This window comes from Vombatus ursinus, unplaced genomic scaffold (genome assembly GCF_900497805.2).
Source record: "Vombatus ursinus unplaced genomic scaffold, bare-nosed wombat genome assembly UNPS02014812.1, whole genome shotgun sequence".
Classification (NCBI taxonomy): domain Eukaryota; kingdom Metazoa; phylum Chordata; class Mammalia; order Diprotodontia; family Vombatidae; genus Vombatus; species Vombatus ursinus.
In genome coordinates this window covers 49269102-49295390 of record NW_020954590.1, presented here as the reverse complement: position 1 = coordinate 49295390, position 26289 = coordinate 49269102, and the positions used below count along the sequence as shown (strand labels likewise).

The following is a 26289-nucleotide window of genomic DNA, read 5'->3' as shown; positions in this document are numbered from 1 at the left end:
CCAAGGTGAAATATGAAGTGCCAATTTAGCAGTCCCTGCTTCATATCTTGATGTTTTAAGTATTAGCCTCTTGGGGGATGTGTATTTAAATATTTTGTTGATGTGTATTTGTGACTCTCTTGAGTTAAGCATTTTTTTTTTTGCGAGACAATTGGGGTTAAGTGACTTGCCCAGGGTCACATAGCTAGTAAGTGTCAAATGTCTGGTCTGAGACCAGGGTTGAACTCAGGTTTGCCTGACTTCAGGGTCAGTGCTCTATCCACTGTGCCACCTAGCTGTCCCAAGCATTTCTTTTGTATGGAGGAAGAAAATAGCTGCCCCATATCTGATTTACATCGTACATTGAGTACCTTTCTATCCCCCTTCCTTTTTGGGAAGTGTCTGGACGTGAGTCAGTTTAAGCTATAAATACATTTTCTTGGGGCTCCAGGCTAGGGACATAAAGAATCAGAGAGTTTGAGAAAAGAACCCTGCCAGGCTTTCCCAGTTCTGAACTAGTCTGCCTACTTTTGTCCAGAGATGAGTTGCTACTGCTCAGTCGTTTAGTCATGTCTGACTCTTTGTGACCCCATTTGGTTTTTTCTTGGCAAAGATACTGGAGTAGTGTGCCATTTCCTTCTCCAACTCATTTTACACATGGAGAAACTGGCTTTCTAAGTGACTTTTCCAGGGTCACATAGTTAGTAAGTGTCTGAGGCAGAATTTGAACTCATGAACATGAGTCTTCCTGACTCCAGGTCCTATCCACTGCACCACCAAATTACCCTCAATGAAAGGGGGCCCTTATCTGAAATGAGAGAAGATAAGTGCTTTGACCCATCCATGCTCAGCAATGGATTGTTATTACATGTTCTGTTTTGGTGAAGCAGGAAAATAAATAAAATTCAAATCTATATATTTTTCCCCTTGTTAATAGATGATTCTATTTGGGTTAGGAAAGAGGCTACACCTATTGGTTTGAATGTTTGGAGATGATACTGTGTATAAAATGTGGTCCAGGAAGTCAATTTAAATAGCTTCCATTGTCCTATGCTTGTTTTTATAGGAGTGGTATCTCGTTTGGATTTATGAGAAATCTTTGATCTTCCACAAATTCAATTATTTTGCCGCCCAACTGAAATTCCAGTTTGTGAGAAGGGCTTAATGTTTTCATTCCATAATTAGATGTTAGGTCAAGATAATGAACTGGGCTTAGTTTTCCTAATAATGTGCCACGGATAGGCGTCCCGCAAAATAGCCAACGGAACTGCTGCTGAGGAAAATCTACAGTGGCCAAGAAGCTTCTGGCTTTCATTATGCACCCAAGACAACATTAGAAAAAAGTGTGTTGGCAAAAAGTACCACACTGTGATTCTATTCTGTCATTTAATATTCAATTTTCCTTTTGGCCAAAAACAACAGCAAAGACAAAAGGCCAATAAATAAACCCTTCTCCCCAAATGTGCTAGGTATCTAGTTGGCTCAATGGATAGAGTGCTGGGCCTGGAGTCCTCAGACATTTATTTGCTATGTGACCTTGGGCAAGTCACTTAATCTAGGTTTGCCTCAGTTTCCTTAACTGTAAAATGGGAACAATAATAAATAGTACTTCATAAGGTTGTTGTGAGGCTCAAATGGGATAATATTTATACAATACTTAGCATAGTGCCTGGCACATAGTAGGCACTATTTAAGTGTTAGCTATTATCATCCTCATCCTTATTTTCATCCTCCTCATCATAAAGCTCAATAGCAATTTCCTGATATAGAATTACCAATGCCTATAAATTTGGAGGGAGTTCTCTGAGTAGTATGGCAAAGGAGGAAGACAGGAAATAGGGGGGAAAGATAGTTATTGAACCACCACTCTATCAATCAATAAATGTTTGTTAAGTGCCTTCTATGTGTAGGCACCGTGCTGAGTGCCGGAGAAAGAAAAAGAGGCAAAAGCTAGTCCTTGCCCTCCAGGAGCTTACCATCTAACGATGGACTTAGAATTTTATGAAACTCTAGAAAACTTTTCAGTACTCACGTATACTTTGGGGTAGTTCCGTCGAGCCATCTCCACTCATTCTCCTGTTCAGAGTCCGTAAGGCCGATCCAGAGGCTGTCTCTGCCCACCATCTGCTTTTTTATCCATTGCTGCGAAGCAAATGGTAGCACAATTATTACTGTTCCTTAAGACAGTTAGCTGACTTTTTTTTTTAACTATTTAGAAATCCAGCCTGTTTTTAAGAAGCATATTTGTCAGAATACATTAAACTGCTTTCTCCTGCCCTGTTTTCATTTCTAATTATATTTTTAAAATTTATTTTTCTCTTGTACCCTTCCACATCCTTTTTGGGGCTCTGATAGTTGCTTTTCTTTGATGATAAATTATTTTAGGATGACCTGCTAAAAACCCTTGGAACCTTTGACCCTCCTGCCATCTTCTCTTCTGCGTTCCAAACCTGGTTAGCCATTGTAGGAAGGGCTCCAGGAAGCTATTGCAGGAGGGTCTTGGTAGAGACAAGCAGGTACATTCTAAGGGCCATACTCCATGTAGCCTATTGTGCTCTTCCTGCCCTACCTTCTGCTATATGTACAACCAACTCCTAAGTAAGCCAAACTGGACTATTTGGTATCCACAGTACACATCTTGAACAGTTAGGTGGCACAGTGGATTGGGTGCCTGGCCTGAAGTCAGGAAGGCTCATCTTCCAGAGTTCAAATCCGGCCTCAGACATTTACTAGCTATGGGACCCTGGGCAAGTCACTTAATCCTGTTTGCCTCAGTTTCCTTGAGCTGGAGAAGAAAATGGCAAACCACTTCAGTATCTCTACCAAGAAAACCCCATTGAGATCACAAAGACACACAACTGAAAGATAACTGAACACATGTACACATCTCATATTTTCCCACAATTATGTTTATACTTAGGCCAATTCCTATGTCTGGAAGGTACAGCTTTTTTCTTATCTCTGCCTCATTAATTTCAACCCACTCTCTAGGACCCAGCTCAAATGTTACTTTCTCCATGAACTCTTTCTTCATTTCCAAACTAGAGGGGATGAGAAAATCTTTCTATAACATCAATTCCTCTCTTTTATTTACTGGATAAATGCTGAGAGTTTGCCTTCTGGATATGTTTAGTTGACTGTGAATGTTCAGTATCTTTGTATTCTCTTCTCTTCAATCATGTGATTTCCAGTCTCCAAATATCTGTAAATTGCCATAGACATACCTGTTCTTCTCTTGTGTTTATGAAGATCAGATGTGAAGACTTGTCTTCACAGAAAAGTTTTGCATCATGAAAAATTTCTTTTTCTGTTGAGAAATAGTAGCATTTGTCTGTGTAGTTTTTCCAGTGAGGGGGGCATCCTAGGAAAATGAACATTTAAACACTGGTTAAAACAGCATGGGTTTGATGTCCCTTTTCAGGAATATTCAAGAGATATATAGTTGGCCCTGGTTGCTTCTATATCTAAGGTACAGCCAGGCATTTTGTTGTGCAGAACCCATGAAGACATACACATTACAAAACTTTATGAATGTGCTTAATACAAAGTTTAACCTAGAAGTGAGCTGTAAGATTCCACACAGTAGTTGAGACCACACAATTTAGGAAAGAGCTATTTGTGGGGCTATTATTTCCCTGTCTTTACATTTGATCTGCATCTGGGTTAGTCTGTTCAAGGACAGGAAAAACTGAAGAAGGCACAGATGTGCACCATAGTCTGGAATCCATATGGTGTCTATAAATAATTGGATGTGAGGACCCAGGACTGAGGACAAAGAAAATAAACCAAGGTAGCAATAATGAAAACCTGAGTCTTCTCAAAGAAGAGTACTTTGCTGGTCAGAATCAGATCTGGGTTGAAGAGAAAAGCTAAGGCTAAAATCTAACAAATTTTTTTTGGGCGGGGGGAGACAGACCTGTGATTTCATTACTAGAAAATTCCCTCTATCAATGCAAACTGGCACCTGTCCTGCAATTTATTATTATTATTGTTCTATTTTGGAGGCAATAGGGGTTAAGTGACTTGGCCCTGGGTCACACAGCTAGCTAGTAAGTGTCTGAGGCTGGATTTGAACTCAGGTCCTCCTGACTTCAGGGTTGGTGCTCTTTCCACTGCACCACCTAGCTGACCCCCTGCCCTGCAATTTATAAACAGTTTTAGAGTTGCCTAGGACACTGAAAAGTTGTGACTTGCCCAGAGGTACACAGCCAATTATTGTTAGAGATGGGATTTAAAACCCAGTTCTTCCTGGACCCAAGGGCTCTTCCAAACAGCCTGTCCTTGTATGTATGTATGTATGTACATGTATGTGTACACATGTGTATATATGTGTATATATGCACACATATACAGTGACATATCTATATATAGGTATATGTATGTATAAATGTATATACACACATATACACACATATATACATACACATACATATACACATATATGTGAACTATTAAAACTGTAATGAACTTATTAGTATAGGAACTACCACATATTTTAGAAGAATGAATTGCCTACAGATGGGGAAGAGAGGGCTCAGTGTGAATATTAGTGGGGTGAATTGAAGAACACTTTCGTCGCTAGGGTGAAGAGAATAAATGAAAAGAAGACTCATGTGGAGGCCAACCTCAGGTTTCAATGAAGGCAATGTTTTCTGAAGGTCCGACCCAGCTAAATAAACAAGGAGGAGAAAACCTGCTCACATTGAGAGAATGAAACGTATGGGTTTGAGTGACGCCACGTGGTGCTCGGGCCTATTAAAGCAGCAGGGTTCTCATGCTTGCCCTACATGACACTTTGACTGCTAAATAAGATGGGACAGCAGGACACAGCCTGGTAAACATTCTATGAAGGAGAGTCAAAGCCACAAGGCCTACCTGGTAGATGCCCTCCTGGCTTTCTTCTGGGGCCACCCAGACTTACCATTAGGTTCTGGTGCAGGTGTTGGTTCATTCTGTAGAGCAAGTGGTGCCATTGCTCCTGAGGGTCCTGGAGGACCAGGTGGGCCCTTTGGACCCGGCATGCCTGGCACACCAGGTAGTCCAGGAAGTCCTCGGGGACCAGGAACTCCAGGCTCTCCCACAGTGCCCTGCAATCCTTGGAAGCCAGGGGGACCCTGTGGGCCAGGAGCACCATCCTTGCCAGCGGGGCCTGGAGGGCCTGGGTCTCCACTTGGTCCCGGGGGGCCAGTCTTCCCAGGGGATCCTCTTTGTCCTTTTGGTCCTTGGGATCCTTTGGAGCCCTTACTACCTTTGTCCCCTGGAGGGCCGATTGGCCCAACAGGGCCTCTTTCACCTGTTGGGCCTGGTGGCCCTGGCTCCCCTTTTTCTCCTTTTTGTCCTTTGTTACCAGTAGGACCAAGAGGTCCTTGGGGTCCCCTGTCACCTTTAGGTCCTCGGGGACCAGGAGGGCCTGAAACAGAATAAAAAATGTAACTCCATAAATAATGGTTGATAAAAGAATAGTATTGGTAGAATTTTTTATAGAAAATTTCCAAAGTGAAAAAATCTAAACTTACAGAATAGTAAATATTATGGGTCAATTGTTGACTTTATCAAAAGATTCTTTGTTGTGTTTTTTTTAAGGGTTCATGAAAAAAATCTTTTAAATAACAACTTTCTCTACTGCATTTCAAAAATATGATTTATACATAGATTTTCAGTAACGCAGCTTAAGTAAAGGTAAAGGTATGTCTACAACTATATAGTGTAGATAGAGGATGGAGCACTTGGCCTGGAGTCATGAAGCTCTGAGTTCAAATCCAACCTCAGACTCTTGCTAGCTGTGTGACCCTGGAGAAGTCACTTACCTCTGTTTGCCTTAGTTTCCTCAACTATAAAATGGGGATAATAATAGCACCTACCTCCTAGAGTTGTTGTGAGAATCAAATGAGATAATATTTATAAAGTGTATATATATAGTAATAATATTAATAAATAATATTAACAAGTCCTTCCTTCCTTTCCTTTCCTTTCTTCCTTCCTTCCTTTCCTTCTTTTCCTTCCTTCCTTCTTTCCTTCCTTCCTGTTGGAATGAGTGATCAGGTCACAGGTCATCACAGACTCTCCACATCACGGCCTCCTATAGGGCTTTGTAGTCCTTTGACAAACAGCTGAGAACGAGCTCAGGATTCTTTCCAGCTGAGTATTTAGTGCTTTCTTTACTTAGACTTTTCATCCCTTCACTGTCACATGCCTCTTGGCTCTCCCTTCTAGATGGCCCCTTGTCTCTTCTCAACTGACTCTGTTTTGGGTCGAAGTTGCCCAGCTTAGGGCTGCTTGTCACCCTGTTGAATACTCATATAAAGAGTGGAGGGATCTTGTTAAAATGCTCACACTCCACACTCCACCTCCCTTCCATCTCTTTCATTCAGGCTACTGCAGCAGGGACACAAGCTAATTTGAAGGCTTGGGCCTAGAGTCCAGGCACAGTTTTCTCCCTTTCTCTCCCCCCTCCTCTCCCTTTCCCTGCCCTCAACCCTGCACACATCTCTGCAAAATGAGCAGCAGTCACTGACTTTGCCTAACCTTATGAGGAGGACGGGGGCGGGGCTAAAAATGGAGTATCTTTTGACTGGGGCCCATCCTTAAGTTAGGGACCTCTGCAAAACTCTAAACCTGAAATCACTTCCCTACCTCTGTATCTTTTCTGCTGTTTTGGATGTAATGACCCCAACCCTGCCCTGGATGTTCTACAAACTTTCTTTTGGTGATCTTGTCGACTCTATGGGTTCAATTGTCATCTCTACCCAGATGACTCTCGCTAGGTAGGTGGATTATCTATTTTGTCTTCAGGAGGCTCTATGTTTCTAGTCTCCTCAGGATCTGATGTTTTTTAATTGGTCTTCCACTTGAGAAGTGGGCCTTAGTCTGTGGTTTTCTAGTGATTTCCCTCAGAGCTGGGAATGGTTCCTGATTTACTTGACTCACAATCTTAAGGATAATATCAAAAGCAGATTCCCATAGTCAGCACCAAACATGAGCAGTAAATACATTCTTGTATGATACTGATTTATAGAACTAGTAAAGGATGGAGAATTTGAGGAAAAACAAGGGGAAAATTTGTTCTGGATAAATGTCTAAAATTATCCCTGTGCAATGTTTTGGACTCATTAGGGAAAGATTAGGTTTCTGTACCTCGTCAGTTGGTCTGACCCTGAATTTGAGGTTCATTTCTACTTTAACCAAAGAGATTTGGTCAGGTGGGAGTTAAATACCCCAAGGGCATTTTATAAAGGCATAGAGGGGAATATTTACAACCATCTCTGCCTCTCTTAATAAAATGTGCTTTAATATGTATGATTATACATGAACTTTTGGTCAAGAATATCTTTTTTGAGGTCTTTGTCCATAGTGTCAGGTTGCTGCCAGAATCTAAGTCACTGCTTTAAGAGCTGACCCTGAATGCCTTCAGATACTGTTTAAAGTATTATTTCATGATATGCATACTGTAGGGCACATTGTGAACTCTTTTCATTGGGGCCTGACTGGGAATTTGCCTGTTTGCCATGGATTCATTTGATCATTGAGAAAAACATCTAATGCCATTTGGAAAGTTAGCATTGGCTCCTCATAAAAAGTAGCTGATTGATGCGAAGGGTCATAGTCTGTCCCTGTGGAAAACTCAAGTTGGCATCACTCGTTAGCATCTGGAATGACATGAAGCATTGACTAATTATGTCTTCCTCAATTTCTTTTTTTAGGCTGCTGTTAAGCTTAAATTAAATCCATCTTCAAAAAAGGGGCTTTAGCCAAAACAATGGAAACTATATATGTATCTGAGCATATGTAAGTAACAGCTTTTTAACCCTCAGCTGAAAAATGTTAAAACTATGTATATAGAGGTAAATGTGATAGCTCAGGCAGTACTTCAGGTTAATCTCTGGTTCTCTATCAAACTGGCTGAAATTGTTATTAAATCTCAAGGCCAAAGGGGTGGCTCCCTGGCTTAGGATTCTGAAAGGCTAGCATGCCTATTCCCCTGCTAAAGTCATCACAATCAATCCAGAAACGCGTAAGCATGAACAATAATTGAACTCTAAGAAGCTTTGTATTTTCCCCCTTTTCCCTAGATTCCAGAACTCCTGAAGTCTTGAAATTCCAAGACCTTAGAAATTGCTGTTCAGGGAGAAAAGGATGTTCTAAGTTACTTTGCCAGCCCTGTATTGGCATTCAAATGGAAAGAGTCAAGAAGCACAAGAAGATTTCAAAATCTGTGTTTGAACAGAGCCACTGTTGGTTAATCTGAAATCTGAACTCCACAGCACAGTGGGCTGGTAGAATACTGTAAGGGAAAATCTGAGCACCTAGGTCTGAATTTGGGCACTGTTGTTTATGGCTTAGGTGGCTTTGGGGAAATTGTTCATTTATTTATGAATTTATTCATTAATTGATCCATTTATTTGTGGGGAGAGAGAGAGGGAGGGAGGAATGGAGGAAGGGAGAGAGAAAGATAGGGAGGGAGAGGGAGAGAGAGGGAGAGGGAGAGAGGGAGAGGGAGAGGAGAGGGAGAAAGGTAGGTAAAGGGATGGAGAGGGATGAAGAGGAAGGGAGGGAAAGAAATGGCATGGAGTAGTACAGAGGTATTAAACTCATGGGCTGAAGGCTGCTTGCAACCCACAAACTTTCCAGTGCTGCTGACTAGATTAAAATATAATTGGGAAATGATTGACTAAATAAATAAAAATGCAATGTAATATAAATAATATTCATTTGTGGTTTTCTAAGCCTAAAGGGATTTTTTTCTGTTTGAGTTTGATACCCCTAGTGTAGTGGCTAGAAAGCTGGCCTTGAAGCAAGGAGATCTGGGTTCAAGCCTCAATTCAGCCACATATTATCTGTGTGATTCTTGGCCTCTAGGTGCTTGGGCCACTCTCTCACACTGAAATTGCAAAGAAGGTGTCAACTTGCATGTAGAAGGAGCTGCATCCTGCCTGTAGAGGAGTTTCCTCAGCCCACCAATGAAATCCCAGGTCCAGTCACTATCCCTATTTTATTTTATTCTTTTGGAGACATTGGAAGAGCAGCAGACACTCATGGGCCTGATCCTACTGTTGATTGGCATGGAAGCTCTGAGCTGCTCCCTTTCTGACCTGAGCTGGTTCATGCCTTCCTTGAACACTCTGATGGTCCGTCTACCTGGGGCTCACCATGTTGGTACCAGACTTAGTGTGAACACTTGATCGACTTTAGCCCTAGAGTAGCTCAGAACTCTCTTTCAAGTTCAAGTGATCCACCAGCTTCAGCAGGGATTACAGGTACATGCCACCATGTCTGTCTGCCATTATGTGTATGTGTATATATATATATATATATATACACACACACACACACACACACACACATTATATATATATATATATACATATATATATATTTAAGGGTAGTGGAAAGAGCACAGGAAATGAGGTTTCAAATCTTGAGCAAAGTGCTTAATCTCTTTGAATGTTAGGTACCTAGGAAATAATACCACTTATGTAACCCATTTCACAGGGTTGTTGGAAGAGAAGAGCTTTAAAAAACTTGATGTTGTATAGAACTATGAACTATTTACATTTATGGTTTTTGAAAATATAAAAAAATACATGGTGTAGTAGAGTGCCAAGCCTGAAGTCAGGAAGACCTGGGTTCAAATGGGACCTCAGATACTTAGTAGCTGGGTAACCTGGGTTAAGTCACTTAACAGCTGTTTGCCTCAGTTTCCCATCTGTAAAATAGGCTAGAGAAGGAAATGGCAAGCCACTCCAGTAGCTTTGCCAAGGATATCCCAAATGGGGTCACAAAGACTCAGACACGACCAAAAAAACGACTGAACAACAACAAAGTGTAGATGTAGTGTTCTTTCCTCAGCGATCCTTGACGGGGGAAGCTTCCTTGACTACTCCTTACCCCCACTGCTAATCTGTACACAATGATTTGGAATGAACAGGAAGCCTCTTCTCAATTACTTGGAGCCACAAGAATTCTGTAGGTGATTGCTTACTTAGAACAGACTCTTTTAGAGAAATACTGTGAAGTCTGGGGAGGGGGTGGCCCTGAGATGGCTTTACCTGTATGTTCCTGAACACAAAAAGGAAAAGTGGATTCAATTGTTAGTGAATTCGCTATTCGAAAGCATGTGACACAAATACTGGAATGTCCTCTGTTTGGAGTTAATAGAAAAATCCTTAAATCATCTATAGTGAAAACAAAACATTTTCCTAGAAAGGTTCATTTGTTTATAAATGAACTTCTTCCTAGTATAAAGACTCCGCATGGTATTTAATTGCAATTTCAGATGCATTTTAGCTTTAGCAAAGGCAGCTTCTTTTGGCTCATTTCTTGAGGAGGCCGAGAATTTTGCACAGCTGTACTTGTGTCTAAGGCAAACAAATGCAAAGTGCAAGGCAGGATTAGAGTGGACAAGGAGGCCTGCCAGGAAAGCATTAGTGTATTTTGAGCTTTGTGGAGGAAAGGCATTACATAAAGCCAACATAATCCAATAATGCCTGGTTCTTTATTATCCTCCACCACTTCATCACTGTCTTGGATGAGATTTCTATCTACAAAACAAAGAAATAAAATAGGAGAATAAAATACTCTGAAGAAAAAGATTTATAGAAATAAATTTCTCTTGATTGGTTCATGTGGCCCATGTGTTATGTGGTCTCATTAACTAGAAGAATCAATTTCCATAAGCAAACATTTCCTTCAAAACATCTAAATGTCCTACTGTATTTCTTTGTTTTGTAGATGGAACTCAGGATTACATCAAATAGTAATAATACAATATTTACTAGCAGGAGATAATTGGGAAATATAACTAGCAGCCATAATAGTGACAGATTTAATATAATTGGAAATGGGGATTGTCTAGATAAGAAATGAGGTCCTTGATCAGTGTTTGTTGATTGAATAAGTAAATAGCCTAAACTTGGAAGCATTATGGAACATATAGTAGCTAATCTAATCTATTAGTACTATACTTAACACTTATCACCAGTCCACAAAATAGCAGAGATCTCTGAGGTGATCTAGTTTAACCACATTTTACAGAGTGGGAAACTGAGGACTGGAGAAACAAAGTTGACTTTCTCGAGGTCATGCAGGGAATAAGTCTAAAGCCAGTGCTGTTTCCATTATTCCATGTTGCCTTCAGCCCCAAAGTATGACAGAAAGCAAGCCTGGCATATTGATACACTGACATTTAAATGGGGCAAAGCACTTGGGGAAAAACTTTCTTGTTCCTTCAGGTACTCTGAAGTCAGGTACCATAGTTCTGGTAACTGCTTAAAGCTCCAAATGTTAAAAGGAGGTAATGGCTAAACACATCCCCCCCAAAAAAACCCGCACTGATGGAATGAGATGGTTGTAAATCAGTGTGCTGAGGATGGCTAATAAAGGCAACTAGAGGCCTTAACACAAGGAAATAAAAATTTCTTAGTATCCCTGAGACTTGGTGGGAAGAGACTCATGCTGGAGTATTGTGTTCAGTCCTGGGTACCATGTTTTGGGAAAGACATTGACAAGTTACAATGTTTCCATGAGACAGCAATCAAGATGAATCAATCAATCAATCAATCAATCAACCAGCATGAACTTATTAAGATTCTACTAAGAGCTCAGCACCCTCAACATGATATAAAGATTGGTTAAAGGAAACTGTGAATGTTTAGCCCAGAGAAGAAAAGGCTTAGAGGAGAAATGATAATGTCTTCAAGAGTTAGAGGGGCTGTCATGTTCTACTTGGTCCCAGAGGGCGGAGGTAGAAGAAAGGGTGCAAGATGTTGAATGGCAGATTTTAACTCAGTGTAAGGAAAACCTTTTCAATCATCAGAGCTGTCTAAAAGTGTGAAGAGTGGCCTCAAGAGGCAAAGGATTTGACATTGATGGATGGCAGAACTGGGATGTAAAGGGACTCTGAGGGTGGGAATGGTGGATTCCAGGTACCAAGATGTGACTTGATAAGGATGAATATAAAGCAACTGTGCAAATACAGGATTGAGAAAACAGCTAGAAAGCAGTTCATGTGAGAAAGAGTAGCTTTAACATGATCTGGGGCTACCTTAATAGAAAAATAGTGTCTAGAGCACGAGAGTAGAGGTGAGTTTTCTATGCTGTGTCCTGGTCAGGCCATGACTGGCATAGTGTGTCCAGTTTTGGGCACCACATTTTAGAAAAGATGTTGATAAATTAAAATGAATCCAAGGTAAACCATTTCACAGGAGGATTGGTTTAGCCTGAAGAAGGGAAGTCTTCTGGTGGTGGTGGTGATGGGGTGGTGGAGAAGGATCTGATAAGTGTCTTTAAAAATGAGATAATTATAAAGTGCTTATTAGCACGATGCCTGGCACATGGTACGAACTTAATATGTGTTTGCTCCTTTCCCTCCTTCATGTGGAAGAGGGACTCAACTTTTTCTATTTGACATTAAAGAAAAGAACGTGAGCAAATATATGATATTTACATGGAATTTTCTAACAAGTAGAGCTGTTCCAAAATGGAATGGACTAAACTAGGAAGCCATGTGTTTCTCATTACTTGAAGTCTTTAAGCAAAGCTTTGATGGTCACTTGCTAGGGGTGTTAGAGATAGGATATGTTTTGTGGGTGGGAGTTGAACTAGATTACCTCTTATGTCCTTTACAATCCTGCAATTCTATAATTCTGTGGCTAAGGGCATAACACCTGGCCCTGTTATGCTTCTCACTAGGGGCCTAGAAGAAGAGGCATGGTTCATGGAAAGCTAGCATCTGAACATACAACTACTAATTTCTTTTCTCTCTGCTTAGCTAGCAACCCATATTGTACAACAGCTTATGGGAAAATATGTAGTATAACATGATGTGACTAATGTATTAGTAGTCCATGACAAAATCAGAAAAAATATTATCTTTTGATGCTATAAATAAATTGTCAGTCTTCTCTTTGTTTCATTCCATGTTTAGTTTAAGAAGGGAAAGGAAAAGATAAATCATGCATTTAATAATTCACTATAGAAACCAGATAGATCCCATGAATTCATGGCAACTTTTTATATTTCAGGCATAGCCTTAATGTCATCTCATAGTCATTATAGGCATAAAATAGAACTTGTTACATGAAGCACCATTAATCCATAAGTATTTTGAATAAAAAGGTAATACCTGAGGATTTTTTTTGACCTAAATACTTCTAATATTTAGAGACTCGGAGGATAAAGATCACCCTAAATTCTTGAAGGCTATGCATTGAAAAGTTTTTGAGAATACACCCAGCATGATAGACCAAATGTCTATAATTTTAAAATCAGCCTCGTTAAGTTTGATGAACCTCACCACCATGTTGGATGCAGAATGTTGGATTTTTTGGCCATGGCAACTCTGAAGACTATTCATTTCAAATACAAAAATACTTATTAAGCTCCTGTGAAGTGCTAAGCACTGTGCTAGGTGCTGAGAATGCTCTACAACAACAAATCAGTCCCTGCCTTCAAGGACCTTACATTCTATTATCTACTATATGATAGAGGGGATGCAGTCTGCAATGGCTGAGGAAATACATGAAAAAATAATGTACCCTTGAAATGTCAAAGTCAGATATGAATAACATTGAATCCTCAGATTTTCATATATAGCATCCATTAAGTTCTATGTATTTGAATATTCATTTTTTAATTGATGCCACATTACTACATATTTTCTAATAGAAAATTATCTGATCCTATTCCTTGTAAATAAACTGCTTTTCAGAAAAAGCAAATTAGCTTTACTCCAGGGTATCCTCATAAAAATTAACTTTGCTAGAATTATCCAGCATTGTTTCTTAGCCTGGGGTACCCAGATCCACAGAGGAAGTCCCTAGGTCCTGCCAAACTTTTTGTGACCCTCATATTTAACCTCATCTTCAAATGCTTATAAGAGTTTGAAGACAAACTAGGATGAGGTTTTTCAGGCCACTAGGTTGCAAAGTTGAGCCTTGTTATAATGCAATTTGCCCTCATGTGGAATATGGTATAAATGGGTCAGTTTTGGATTCTGTCCCGGGGTTCTAATCACCAAAAGGACCTCATTACATTGCAGTCTCACTTACAATATGGTCCTGTAGCCTGGGGTCTGAGGACTGTACTTAATTTAATGAGGCAGGAACTGGATAAATGGTATCCTTGTGACTTGGAAGGATTAATGTAACCTATAAAGGGGTTTGACTTATAACTGGAAAATAGCTGAGGCACTGGGGAAATTGGGCTAATGTCTTCTAACCTTTAGTTCACAGTACCACTACAAGCTGTGATGCCTTGCACCAAGAACAGAATTAAAAATATAAGCTAAAACTGAGGTTTTCATCTACCTTGTAGTATTGTAAAATTCTTGATGAGTTGACCATGCTTGGAGTCTACCAGCTTCATTTCTTCCATGATCACGGACAAGTTGGCTACTTCAATATCCAACCTCGATCTCATGACATCCTGCTGCATTCTGAGAGTTGTAGAATCCAAACGAATGTTGGCCAGGGTATTGTTCAAGGCAGTTAGATCATCTGTATGTTTGGTTAAGGTGTCTGTACAAGTTGTCCTGACATCATTCAGGTTGCTGGTCAGCGTCCGCAGGTGGTGGGCCGTGTAGCTGATATTGCTAATAATATTAACTATATCTGTTTCAAAGAGTTGAAATCGTTCCTCTAGCTGGTTAAACTTGGTGGTAGTTCTATTCTCTGACTCTTTGTGGTAGTCTTGGAGGTCTTTCAGGTTCTGTTCATTGGCTTGTGAGATAGTAGTGATATTGTCCAATTGACCATTGAAAGAGTTAAGTTGGCTATTCATGTCCTCTAGAGTATCATTGTTAGCTTTGGCTAAGGCAGAGTTGTTGGCAGCCAGCATCTGCAAGTTCTGTACTTTCTCCTTAAGCCAATCGGTGTCCTTCCTTGCTTGAAGGAAAACCTGTTGCAGATTTTGGAAATCATTCTTAATTCGTTGGATAGCTTGGCTCGTGTCATCCACAGACCTTTGTAGACTGCTAATTAGGTTCCTTTGTTGCACTTGTGTTAAATTCAGGTTGTTTAGGTTCATGATGACCACATTGTGTGAATGCATTTGGCTCTGCAAGTTTCCCTGGAGAACACTTGTGTCTTGCTGCAGATTGTTGACATAGCCATTGTAAGCCTGTAGGGTTTTGTTGACAGTGGTGATCAGGAAAGAGTTATTTTCCAATGTTTCTTTCATTTGGCTCTGCCTGTCATCCAGTATATTCCCGCTCTCCTGTAACTTCTCTAATGCATCCTTATTCTTGCTGGTTTTCTCTGTAATCTCACGAAGTTGTTGTCTTAGGTCCAGTATATCTGATCTGAAGGAGGAAAGTTCTGTGTTGGTGCTCACAGCTTTCTGCCCAGTTTGGTCTCCTGGAAGAGAAAATATTATTAATGAGACAAAATGTCATTGAAGGGAGTTAAAGAGTCATGGCTGATTTTTGGGTCTGATTTTTAATTGACATGCACTGGTGTGTATGAACTTTGGGAGGTATGATCTGGGCATGCACAGATTTAGATCTACATGCGTGAAAAGCATGTGTTCTCAAACTGGGTAGCTTGAACTCTTAACAACCTGATTTATATGGATATATTTCAAGCATGCCCACTATCGGGATTGCCAAACAACTATTGTTGAATGACTCGGTACCCTCAGAATCTTCCCTGCTCTAGGCCACAGGGTAGGATATCATGGGGGGAAATAACTTATTGCTCTTTAATCATCAGAAGGATTTTTTTCCTCTGGATAAAAAATGGAGGAATAGAATTTGCAGTCCCTCTTTTTGATAGGAAACGAATTTATGCAACTGTTATTTATAACTGGAAGCATATTAAAATAAACCTACAGAGTCTTTAATAAGGAGCACTTAATGAAGGGCATTTATAGCACTTTAAGATCAGGGCAGGTCTTAAGATTTTATTTGGCCTACTAAAGATTTTATTGGACCTATTCCCAAACCAATCCTTAGCTTTAAATTTTTTCTGAACTGCATCCAGTAGAAAGACTGTGCTGACAATGCAAAATCTAAACATTCTTCAGGCTGTCTGTGAGTGTACAAGAATTCTGCTAGAAAAAGCTTTACTGATTTATGCAAATTAGAATTAGAGAAATAAGTTTTGCTTCATTTATGGATTACCTAATTTCTTCAGACCACTTTCCACTTCTGTGAGCTTCTCGTTGTATCTTAAATGTGATGTCTCCATGCCACCTGTGACGTTGTCCATTTTCTCCACAACTGATATTTGAAAAATAATGCATTAGTAATAAGCAACCTTATTTGTGCTTGGTTTTTTAGTTGTAAGATGGGCTGCTGTTTCATTATAGCAACACATTAGAATATTTACAACCTAGTGAATAATAGAGTGATGGATACAGAATGGAGCAAAAACTGAAGTAATCAAGGTCATATAAGGAAAAACAAATGATGAATCCTTAGCTTTGATTGTCTTAAAACCCCCCAGTTAGATGAATAAGTGGATATTTGACATTTACATAGCACTTTATGATTTCCAAATTACCTTCACAGTGCTGTCTCATTTATTTTTTACAACAATCCTATGAAGTAGCTGTGACAAGTATTATTAGTCTCATCTTTCTGATGACAAAAATGTGGCTCTGAGACACTAAGTGATATGCCCACAGTGGCACAACTAATGAATGGCAGATCTGGGACTCAGACCCAGGTCTTCTGATTCTCAGTATACTTTCCATTTTGCCACTTGAGAATATTATATTCTCTTCTGCTCTGGGATATTTTGCTATGTCTTGGATGTTTTGCATTTGGCTTGAACCTAACTTCATTTTAATATGCCATAGGAATTCCCACCAAGTATCATATTCTATTTGGCATTTATAATTTATTTATTTCCCTAGCATCTAGGCACCAAACATATGGCTCATTTAGGAAACAATTTTCATCTATAATTCTATCATGATCCTTCCTAACATATCAGGCAGCTGGGACATGCTTTTTGAATAGGACCTATCATTCAATGTCAGAAAAGTTAACCCACTCAAGGTCACACAAGTCTCTGTTGCAACAGAAATGAAAAAGCAGAAGTATTTGACTCTCCGTCCTATGTTTTCAGTCAGTCAGTCAGTCGGTCAACAAGCATTTATTAAATGCTTACTATGTATCAGATACTGTGCTAATGATTTAGGATATAGTAAAAAACATGGTCCTTGTCCTCAAGGAGATGAAATTCTAGGGATGCTGGGGAAAGACAACATACAAATAACTACATACAAGATTCAAGGACCCAGAGGAACAGAAAAGGCTGGTTGGTCAAGTCACCCTATGTCTAGTTTGCCCTTAACTGCACATCCTATCCCTCTGCTGGTGATGAACAAGCCAGGACAAGTTGTTGAAATCTTATATAACTCAGTCAACGAACAGAGCTGGTGGTCAGAGAGAAAAGGCTGCCTTCTGCAACAGAATTGTGAACAAAAAAGTGGTAGTATTTGGAGCTGTGGCCTATGTGTTTCCTCTCTTCTTCTTCTCTTCAAGGTTGGGAATGGGTCTGCATTTGGGAACTAAGTCTTATAGTTCCTAGCAGGAGGGAGAAGTTGCCCTTTCCTTGCTCCTGGAGGGGAGAAAACAATGAGATTAGAGAATTGAACTCTGTCTTTCCCCAAATTCCTGAGTTTGGAGTGTGTCTAAAGATGGGTTAAAAACTTCTAAATCTGGAAGAAGATGTGGGTACCTAGCCTGTATGGTAGTTGTTTAAATGTATTTGTAATTTTATTTCTTTTCCTGAATCTATAAATATGTAATGGGGTGGGGGCTGTATTGAGGAGCTGATGCAATCCCTCATGTGGAAGAGACCTTCCAGAAAGGCATGATGACATATAATGGACGTAACCTGTTCCCCAATTTGGAACATTTGTTCCTGTAGTTGGTTGGGATTTGCTAATTCTGTGTTGATTAGCTGCATAGCCAAAGTTGGGGTGCATTCAGAAGGACAGCTGGGTACAGTCAACCAGGGCCTATTTCTTGACTTTTAATGTTTTCTCACTGTTGTGTTCAAGTAAAGAGGCAAAAATTACTGAAAGTCCTGGTGGGAAGAGAGACCTTAGTCCTTTATCTTCCCCATGGGGCTGCTCCAGTGTGACCTTTGAGTGAGTGCATGGCAGTGAGGTTGCTTTGTCTTTGTTGTCATCTATTTCTTGATTTTAGGTGAAGGAGATTGGTGATCAATGTGATTTTCTGTTTTTGAAAGATCAGGAGACAAGCCACCAGGGATCCAGGAGAGGAGTCCATGAAAACTTTTGTGGCCAGTGAGGTCCTGAGGAAGGAGCTGGGTGACCCAGCCTAGTTTACAGGTGGGATTATATCCAGAATACCCAAGACTAAGACTCATCTAGTGGCTATGCTGAATTTGGAAGTATAGAAACTACATTAAGCTTGAGCCCATTCTCCCCAGAAACTGAGATGTCATAGGGGAGAGTGTGCCTTTAGGAGCTGGAGAAATGTTTGGATTTCTGTTCTTGCTATATCTTTTCAGTAATTATCCTTTTGGGAAAGCTAATTGATATTAATTGGTTAAGTGGAATTGGAGAGCTAATTACTGCTGTGTGACAGTGTAGGGGGAAAACAATGGAATTGGAGGGGGAAAATTCTATCAGATGGTATTAGAGAAAGAAACCCCAGCCTATCCAAAGGTACCCTTAGAATCCTGAAGGGAAATGTAGCCTTCTTCATTCTGGAAGATGGAGTCTAGAGCCATTGCTATAAATACGTGAGTAAGAAACAGCATATACTGAGTTAAAAATGCTCACTGCTTTTTGGATTGTCTAGTCAATAAAATTATGTTATAATTGTATGAATAGAACTCAGGAAAACATAGTAAATGAGAGAGGAGATGGGGTTTGTGGTGGGATTGGTACTTTGAGCTATTCTGATTGGTTAAATCCTTTTCTTAGTTAACTTCCCTTAGCCTGCATATGACTCACTCTCTAGTCTCGGCCATTTTCACCACAGTCTCACTAACAGCATTATAGCTCTACCAAAGATCATGCCCTGGGAGTTTAACTCTCATCTCTGGAATGTCTGCCCTAGGCCATCTCATTCTCCTAATTAATGACTTCTCAGATCACTATTTCAGAAAAGTCCCAGCCATGTTTCACTTCACTCCCCAATCAGGCCATTTTCTCTATAGCCTTGCCAATAAAACCTTAAGACTTCAAAGTGTTTTAACACATTATCTTAGTCTTCTTTTTAGAATGAGCTTCTTGACAGCAGGGACTATCTTGCTGTGTTTTTTTATCCTTAACGCTTTATAGTAAGTGCTTAATAAATGCTTTTTTTAAAAAAAGCATTTTTAAAAAATCCATTCATTTGAGCCTCACAGCAACCCTGTGAGATACATGTCATAGGCACCATTCTTCTTATTTTTCAAATGAAGAAACTGACTTACCTGTAGTCACACAACTAGAAGGGGTCTGATGTTGAATTTAGTACTAGGTCTTTCTGACTCCAGGTCCAAGACGCTACCACTATGAAAAATTTTTCCTGACAAATTTTGTATCAACATTTCATAGAGATCACCAGTATGCTTCCAGCTGAATACCAATGTTGCCTCTCTGTTGGTTGCAATAGATTTTTTTTTTAAAGAATGTTTTTCAGCATTAACTTTTTTTTTTAGGCAGCTAGGTAGAGCAGTGGATGGAGTGTTGTACTTGGAGTGAGGAAGACCAGAGTTCAAATCCTTTCACAGGCACTTACTAGCTGTGTGATCCTGGGCAAGTTACTTGATCTTTCTTATCCTCAGTTTTCTCATCTATAAAATGGGGATTATAATAGCAACTAATTTACAAAGTTGTTGTGAGGATCAAATGAGATAACATGTAAAATGCTTTGCAAACCTTAAACAACTATATAAATGCTAGCAATTATTATTATTCATCTTATTTTAAGCAAGTGAATATAGCATAGATCATTTTTATTTTTTCAAATGTTCTAATAATTAAAAGATGAAAGGGAAGCAAAATGAAAGATATGTTTGTGTAACCAACTTCCCTGCAATGTGGTTGGTTTCTGTCCCTGAATAGAGTCATTTTTTTGCCCCACCACAGTCCTTTCCCTTGAGAAGATCCTCTGGTTTCTGTGTCTGGAAGGAGGAAGGTGTTATGTGACTTGAAAGGTCATGGTGTTAGAATTAACTCCTCAGGTGACAATGGTAAAAATGCAGGTTGATCCTCAGATCATAGAGAACCTCATGAGAACTGAAGCCTATTGATAAACTTTTGATAATACTGTATATTGATGGTCCAGTAATAGATCTAGCTATATTAGTTTTCCCCCTTAGCTTATTTGTTTTGTTCATATGCACATTTCTTAGTCCCTAGGAACAAAGTGTTACAACTACCTCAGTAAAACAAAAATAAAATTATTACACTGTGGGCTGTTACAGGGGAAAAAAAGTTTAAATGTTTACACATTTAGATTCAGTCAAAACATGTGCCTCACCCTGTGCTAAAACCACAAGAAGGACCTTAAGACTCGCCCTACTTTGCTGACGGTAAGAGTCTCCTCTAAATATGCTGATGGTCACTCATTTTTCTCTTTTATTTTTCTTCTATTTTGGTTTAAAGAGTCATAGAATTGTAAAAAAAGAAAGAAAGAAAAAAAGAAAGGGATGCCTTGAGTTTACAGAGTTTAAAAAAGAAAACAAGTAGATGTTTTAATAAGAGTATTCATTTTTACTTGAGCTTAGCAAGCGAACTACCTGTTTGCTCTGTATACAAGTGTTAATGAGCTAGCTCCATGCAGTCCTGTGTGTATCTGTGTATGTTTGTGTTTAAAAATAGAGCTTAAGTGTAGAGCTCCAAACTTCAGGCTTGAGAAGATGGCAGCTTGCCTACTGCATACAAATAGCAGACTGGTTGTGATCCAGAACTAACACTTGCTGTAATATCCCACAGCATTTTCCTTGGTCCTTATTATTAACTGTTTAACACAAAACATATGTTATCTTACTCTAGAGACCACAAGTCTATCAACCTATGGCCCTTGTTAGATAATTCTTGAAGAAGGATCATTGATAGAAAAATGATATCAGCAGCCTGTTTTGTAAGGGCTCATTTTTGTGGGGCCATTTGTTTCTTGACAGAGCATTTCTCTTCTGCATTACTGGTGTTCCAATGAGTGTGCAAGAGTTGCAAAATATTTTCAGTTTGACCCCTCCTCCAGCTACATGTCCTTTTCCTAGTATCCAGGTGTTTACCCTTCCCATAGCCTGGATCCAAATTTTATCTTTATGTTTATAAAAATACTTGATGATTATGTTTCAACTCATGCCCTCCTCCTCTTCACCTTCCACACCCATACCTATCCTTCAAGTCCTAGTTCAAGTCTTATCTCAACTTAAAGTCTTCTGCAACTATTCTACCTTAAACTGATCTCTCTTTTTCTAAACCTTTGTAACACTTTTTATTTATATCACACAACATGGCACTTTTAGGATCACATGAGTATAGATGTAGATCTAGAAGAGAGGTAAGATATTTAGTCTAAATTTTTCACTTTACAAATGGAGAACTGAGACTCAGTGAGGTTAAGTTACTGGGTCAAAGGCACACAAATATTAGGTATTTGAGGTAGTATTTGAACTCAGATCTCTCTGCCTCTCAGTCCCTCATTCTACCACTATGAAAAAATTTTATTAATAAATTTTGTTTCAACATATTCTTCAGATCCCTAAAATATTCCCTGTTGAATACTCCTAATGTACAATTCTTGAAATGCTTATGTAAACCAACATAAATCAGTGCTTAAGATTTATACTCTAGGAGTTTTCTATTAGCAAAAAGAAGGAACAGGTGAATTGCTTTCCAAATTAGTACCACCATTGACCAATTTTTTTATCTGAATTTTGTTTAAAATTGTTGTCATTTACAAAGCTTTGGCATGTTTTTTTAAAAATAAGTACTATTATCAATGGTTTTTCCTGTTTTTAATATATAATCATGTGTTTTTGTTATTTTGACATTAATATTGCATATTGTAAGAGATAGTATGATGTAGTTGATAGAGAACTGGCCTCAGAGTCAGGAAGACCTGGGTTCAGGTCTTACCTCTGACACCTAATGGCTATGTGATCTTGGACAAATCACTTAAGTGTCCTAGTTAGTGTCTCAGTGTCCTACACAGTACTCTAAGTCTCTAAGTTGCAGAGCAGGTGCTGATCTTCATGGGCAGAAAGAGTTTTTTCCATGGAAGTTCCTAACATTAATAACATCATAGCTCTGTTAAAAAATATTTATTATGCCAATTATTTTCCTAATGTTGAGCCATACTTACCTCTCTGGTATAAATCTAACTTGGTCATAGTAAATTTAAAAAATACATAGCTATAATCTCTTTGTCAGTATTTAAATATGCTTTTGCTTCAATATTAATTTGTTATAATAATAGAATTTTCTTTTTCTGCTTTATCCTTTCCTGGTTTGGGAATTAGGACCAAGTTTATCTCACAGAAACAGTTTGATAGAGTGTTTACTTTCTGTTATTGAAAATAGTTTATGTAGCATAGAGATTACTTGATCTTTATATTTATGACAGAACTCACTATTTTATACCTGGAGTTTCTTCTGTAGAAGTTTACTTACTTTTTGAGGGGTTATTTAGGTAATTTGATATTTTTAGCATTTGCTTATTATTTTTTAGCTATTCAAACAGTTCATTTAGACTGTCAGTTTTGCTGTCACATAATTAGGCAGAGTAGTTTCTGGTAATTTTCTTTATTTCCTCTATAATTGTTACGAATTTGTCCTTAATATTTTTGGTTCTATTAATTTGATTTTACTGTCTCTAAAAAAGTTCTTAGTTCTCTTTATCAGTTTAATTTTAAAATGATTAATCCCATCTTTTAGTTTTTTTAAATCTCCTCTTTAAGCTTGTTTGGGCATTATTAATTCATTATCAAAGACCCTATCAAATTCTCAATTTTCAGAATGAAAGTTTCTGACATCATTGAAGAATGATTTTTCCTAAGAAGGAGCATCTTTAGGTTTTATAGGAGAATTAGTCTTGCAGTACAGGCCAATTTCTCTTGATTTTCTGTATATTTTATTACAACATCTTGTCTTTGTTTAATAGTATTGAGTTATTCAAATGAATCTCTTGATAACATAAATTGCTTTTACCCAGCTGCTTTCAAGCCTTTATACCTGATATTAGAACTCTAGAATTATGTCACTGGATGGGTAAAATCTAGGGTTCCCCTCTCTCAACATCCTATTGGTTATCATTCTGTTCTCTTTTTCCAATACAGGCAATTTTGGGGGGTATTATTTTCTATAATACTTCAACTCTTTGTTTCTTTGTATTTTTCTGGAAGGCCAACAATTCTCAGATTTTCTGACTGCATTGTGCTTTCTAGCTCTATTACTTTGGTAGGTAGAAACTTAACCTATTCTTCCAGTTTTATAATTTTATTTATTTATTTTTTGAGGCGATCGGGGTAAGTGACTTTTCTAGGGTCACACAGATAGTAAATGTCTGAAATTGGATTTGAACTCAGGTCTTCCTGACTCCAGGGCTGCTGCTCTATCCACTGCACCACCTAGCTGCCCCCAGTTTTACAACTTTAAAAAATTTTGCTTTGTTGTTTGTTCTTTAATCTGATCACTTTTCATTCTACTAGAGCCATCCTGTTCCTCAAGAGTTCATTGCTTAATCCACCACTATTTCTATTTTATCAATTATAAGGTCAATAAATGTCAATTATTATCATCTTAAACTTTTCCTTAGGTGAAACTAGTTCCAATCTTATAGAAGCAGATCTTCCTTTTTATACTTACTGTGTTTCTAAATCACTCTGGACATTCTTTCAGTATATCTGTTCTTTTTTCTAGAAATATAATAGCTGGTTGGGCATTTTCTCTGGCTATCCCCCATGCCTGGAATGTTTTCCTTCCTCCTATCCAGCTACTAACTTCTTGGCTTCTTTTAAGTACCAACTAAAATTCCACCTTCTATAGAAGTCTTCCCTAGCTCCTTGTAATGCTTTCCCTTCTGTTAATTAATTCTTATGCTTTTTGTCACTCTGTTAGATTGTAAGCTCCTTGAGGGCAGGAACTATCTTTTGCCTCTTTTTAAAAACTCTAACACTTGGCATAGTGCCTGGTACATACTAGGTGCTTAATAAGTGTTCAATTATTGATTTAATTACAGTCTTGTCCTTTCCTTCTGGAGATTTTGCTATACTTTTAATAATATTCATGTACTATATCAGGGCTTTTTTTTTTTTTTTTTTTTTTTGCTTAACTATTTCTTTATTTTTTCTTTTTCTTTTCAGGTTTCTTTTTCCTGTGAAGTTTTTTTCAACTTTCTTTTCTTTCTTGTTGTTTTTTTTTTATTTGATTTAATACATTTGCCATTGTTTTGTGGTGGTGCAGAGGAACTGGACTAACATTACTATTCACATCATCATCTTGCTCTAAGTATTTAGCATTTATTAGGCATAGGGTTGTTTCTTTAACCAAATGGCAAACACTGTGAGGATTCTGTCGGTTTTTCAATATTTTGACAGATTGAGGACTTCATTGGTGGCATAGCCCCTTCACTGATGCAGATTGCAATCTTGCCATGTTCTATGAATTGCTATGATCAATAATTTCATCATCTAGTTGTCAAATTTATGGTAATGGGCCTTAGGCAGCCTGGTCCTTGGATGAAACACACATTACTTTACCAGAACCATAAATGAAGCCTTTTCAGCTTGGTTAGACCTATTAGAAATTGTGCTTTCCTGGTGTAGTCTTTGAGAATGCAAAGCCACCTCCACACAATAATGATGCATAGAATAAGACTTGAGCGGAAATTCCATTTCTATACTTTTCTTTAATCAAGAACAAACATTTATTGCACACCTTTTATCACAAGGGCACTTCCTTAGGGACTCAAAGTATGAAGAGGGAGACAGGATGGTGCAATAGACGGAATGCTGGGGAATCAATGACCCTAGTTTTATTCCCAGTTTTTTGCCACATAACTTGTGCTGCCTTAGGCAACTCACTTTGTCTCTGACTATAATAAAGATCTCAGTTTCTTTCTCTGTAAAAGAAATTGGGCAAGATGATCTTTAGGCTTTCTTCCCGCTCTAAGTTCAAATGAATTAAATTAAAAACATTTATTAATCACCTTCCATATGCAGAGCACTATGCTGGGCTTTAGTGGAGATCAAAGTTGAGAAAAGATATAGTCTCTATCTTCATGTAGTTCCCAGACACACACACACACACACACACACAAATAATTTTAATACAATGTTACACAGAAGTACCTTAGAGAGATGCAAACCAAAATTCTGTCTGAGGTATAAGCAGGAAAAAGTTATCATTAACTGGGAGAATAGGAGAAAGCTTCATGGAAGAGATAACATTTGAGTTGTGTTTTAAAGGACGGGAAGGAATCCAAGAGATGGAGAGGGACAGGAAGAAGGAGGACATTCTAGGCAGAGGGAACAGTGGGAGCACAAAAAGGAAGGGAAACGGTATGTTTGGGGAACACAGTAGTCCAATTTGTCTAGAGTAGAGTACCTATTAGGGGGTTGTTAAATGTAAGGCTAGAAAGTTAGGGTGGTGCCAAATTGTGGAGTGCCTTTGCAATGCAAAAGGGGAGAGAGCTGATCCTGAAAAGTGACACTGCCACACAGGTGTAATAGTAATATGGGATAAACAGATGCCAACAGGGAACAGCATAGGTATGCAGCCACCATTGCCCCACACTTTCAGAGCCTGAATAGGGCTAGTGTCTAGAAGGGGCAGGGGCAGCAGGATATTCGTGCCATCCAATCGAAGGGTCAGTGACAGACATTCAGAGCTGAGCAAAGAACTGATGTGGTACTAGATGATTGCCACATTAGTAGTGGGCTGTGGTAGTGAGTTTTGGTGGGTGACTGAAATGAGGATATGCTCTGAATTGCTTAATAAGGTATGAGGAATGAGGCAGGGAGCCAGGAAACTTAATTCTATCTGTGCCACAGCATGAAATCTGTTGTGTGTGTGTGCATGCGTGCTTATGCATGTGTGTGCACACTAGTGTGCGTGCATACCTGTGTGTAGATACTTGGTCTCTGGGTTAGGTGAGCCTTAGCATAGAAGCGTCCTAGAGGATGTGGCTAAATCAAACAGATTTCACTGAGTCACAATTTTTATCTCCCTTCCCACTCCGTTTCCACTCCCCCCCGCGCCCCAGGAAACGCCTTCTCCCCCCCCCCCGCACCCCGGGCCAATCTTGCAACTCCTGTGAAGGAATCAGTGAGCTGGTTATCTGCTCATCAGTATTCAGCTGTGGAAGTTACTTGCCAATATAGGGAACTTGTATCT

General features: G+C 38.9%; 1 protein-coding gene across 1 annotated transcript in view; it reads right to left on the bottom strand.

Annotated features, from left to right (window-relative positions):
* LOC114054313 (collectin-12) overlaps positions 1–26289 on the bottom strand; it is a 231053-nt gene that overhangs the window by 11683 nt on the left and 193081 nt on the right. Inside the window, exons 4-8 of the mRNA XM_027877531.1 lie at positions 16094–16192; positions 14283–15329; positions 4901–5389; positions 3204–3340; positions 2012–2121 (exon numbers count right to left, since the gene is read on the bottom strand). Coding sequence (XP_027733332.1) covers positions 2012–2121; positions 3204–3340; positions 4901–5389; positions 14283–15329; positions 16094–16192 — 1882 coding nt within the window. The remainder of the gene's footprint in view (positions 1–2011; positions 2122–3203; positions 3341–4900; positions 5390–14282; positions 15330–16093; positions 16193–26289) is intronic.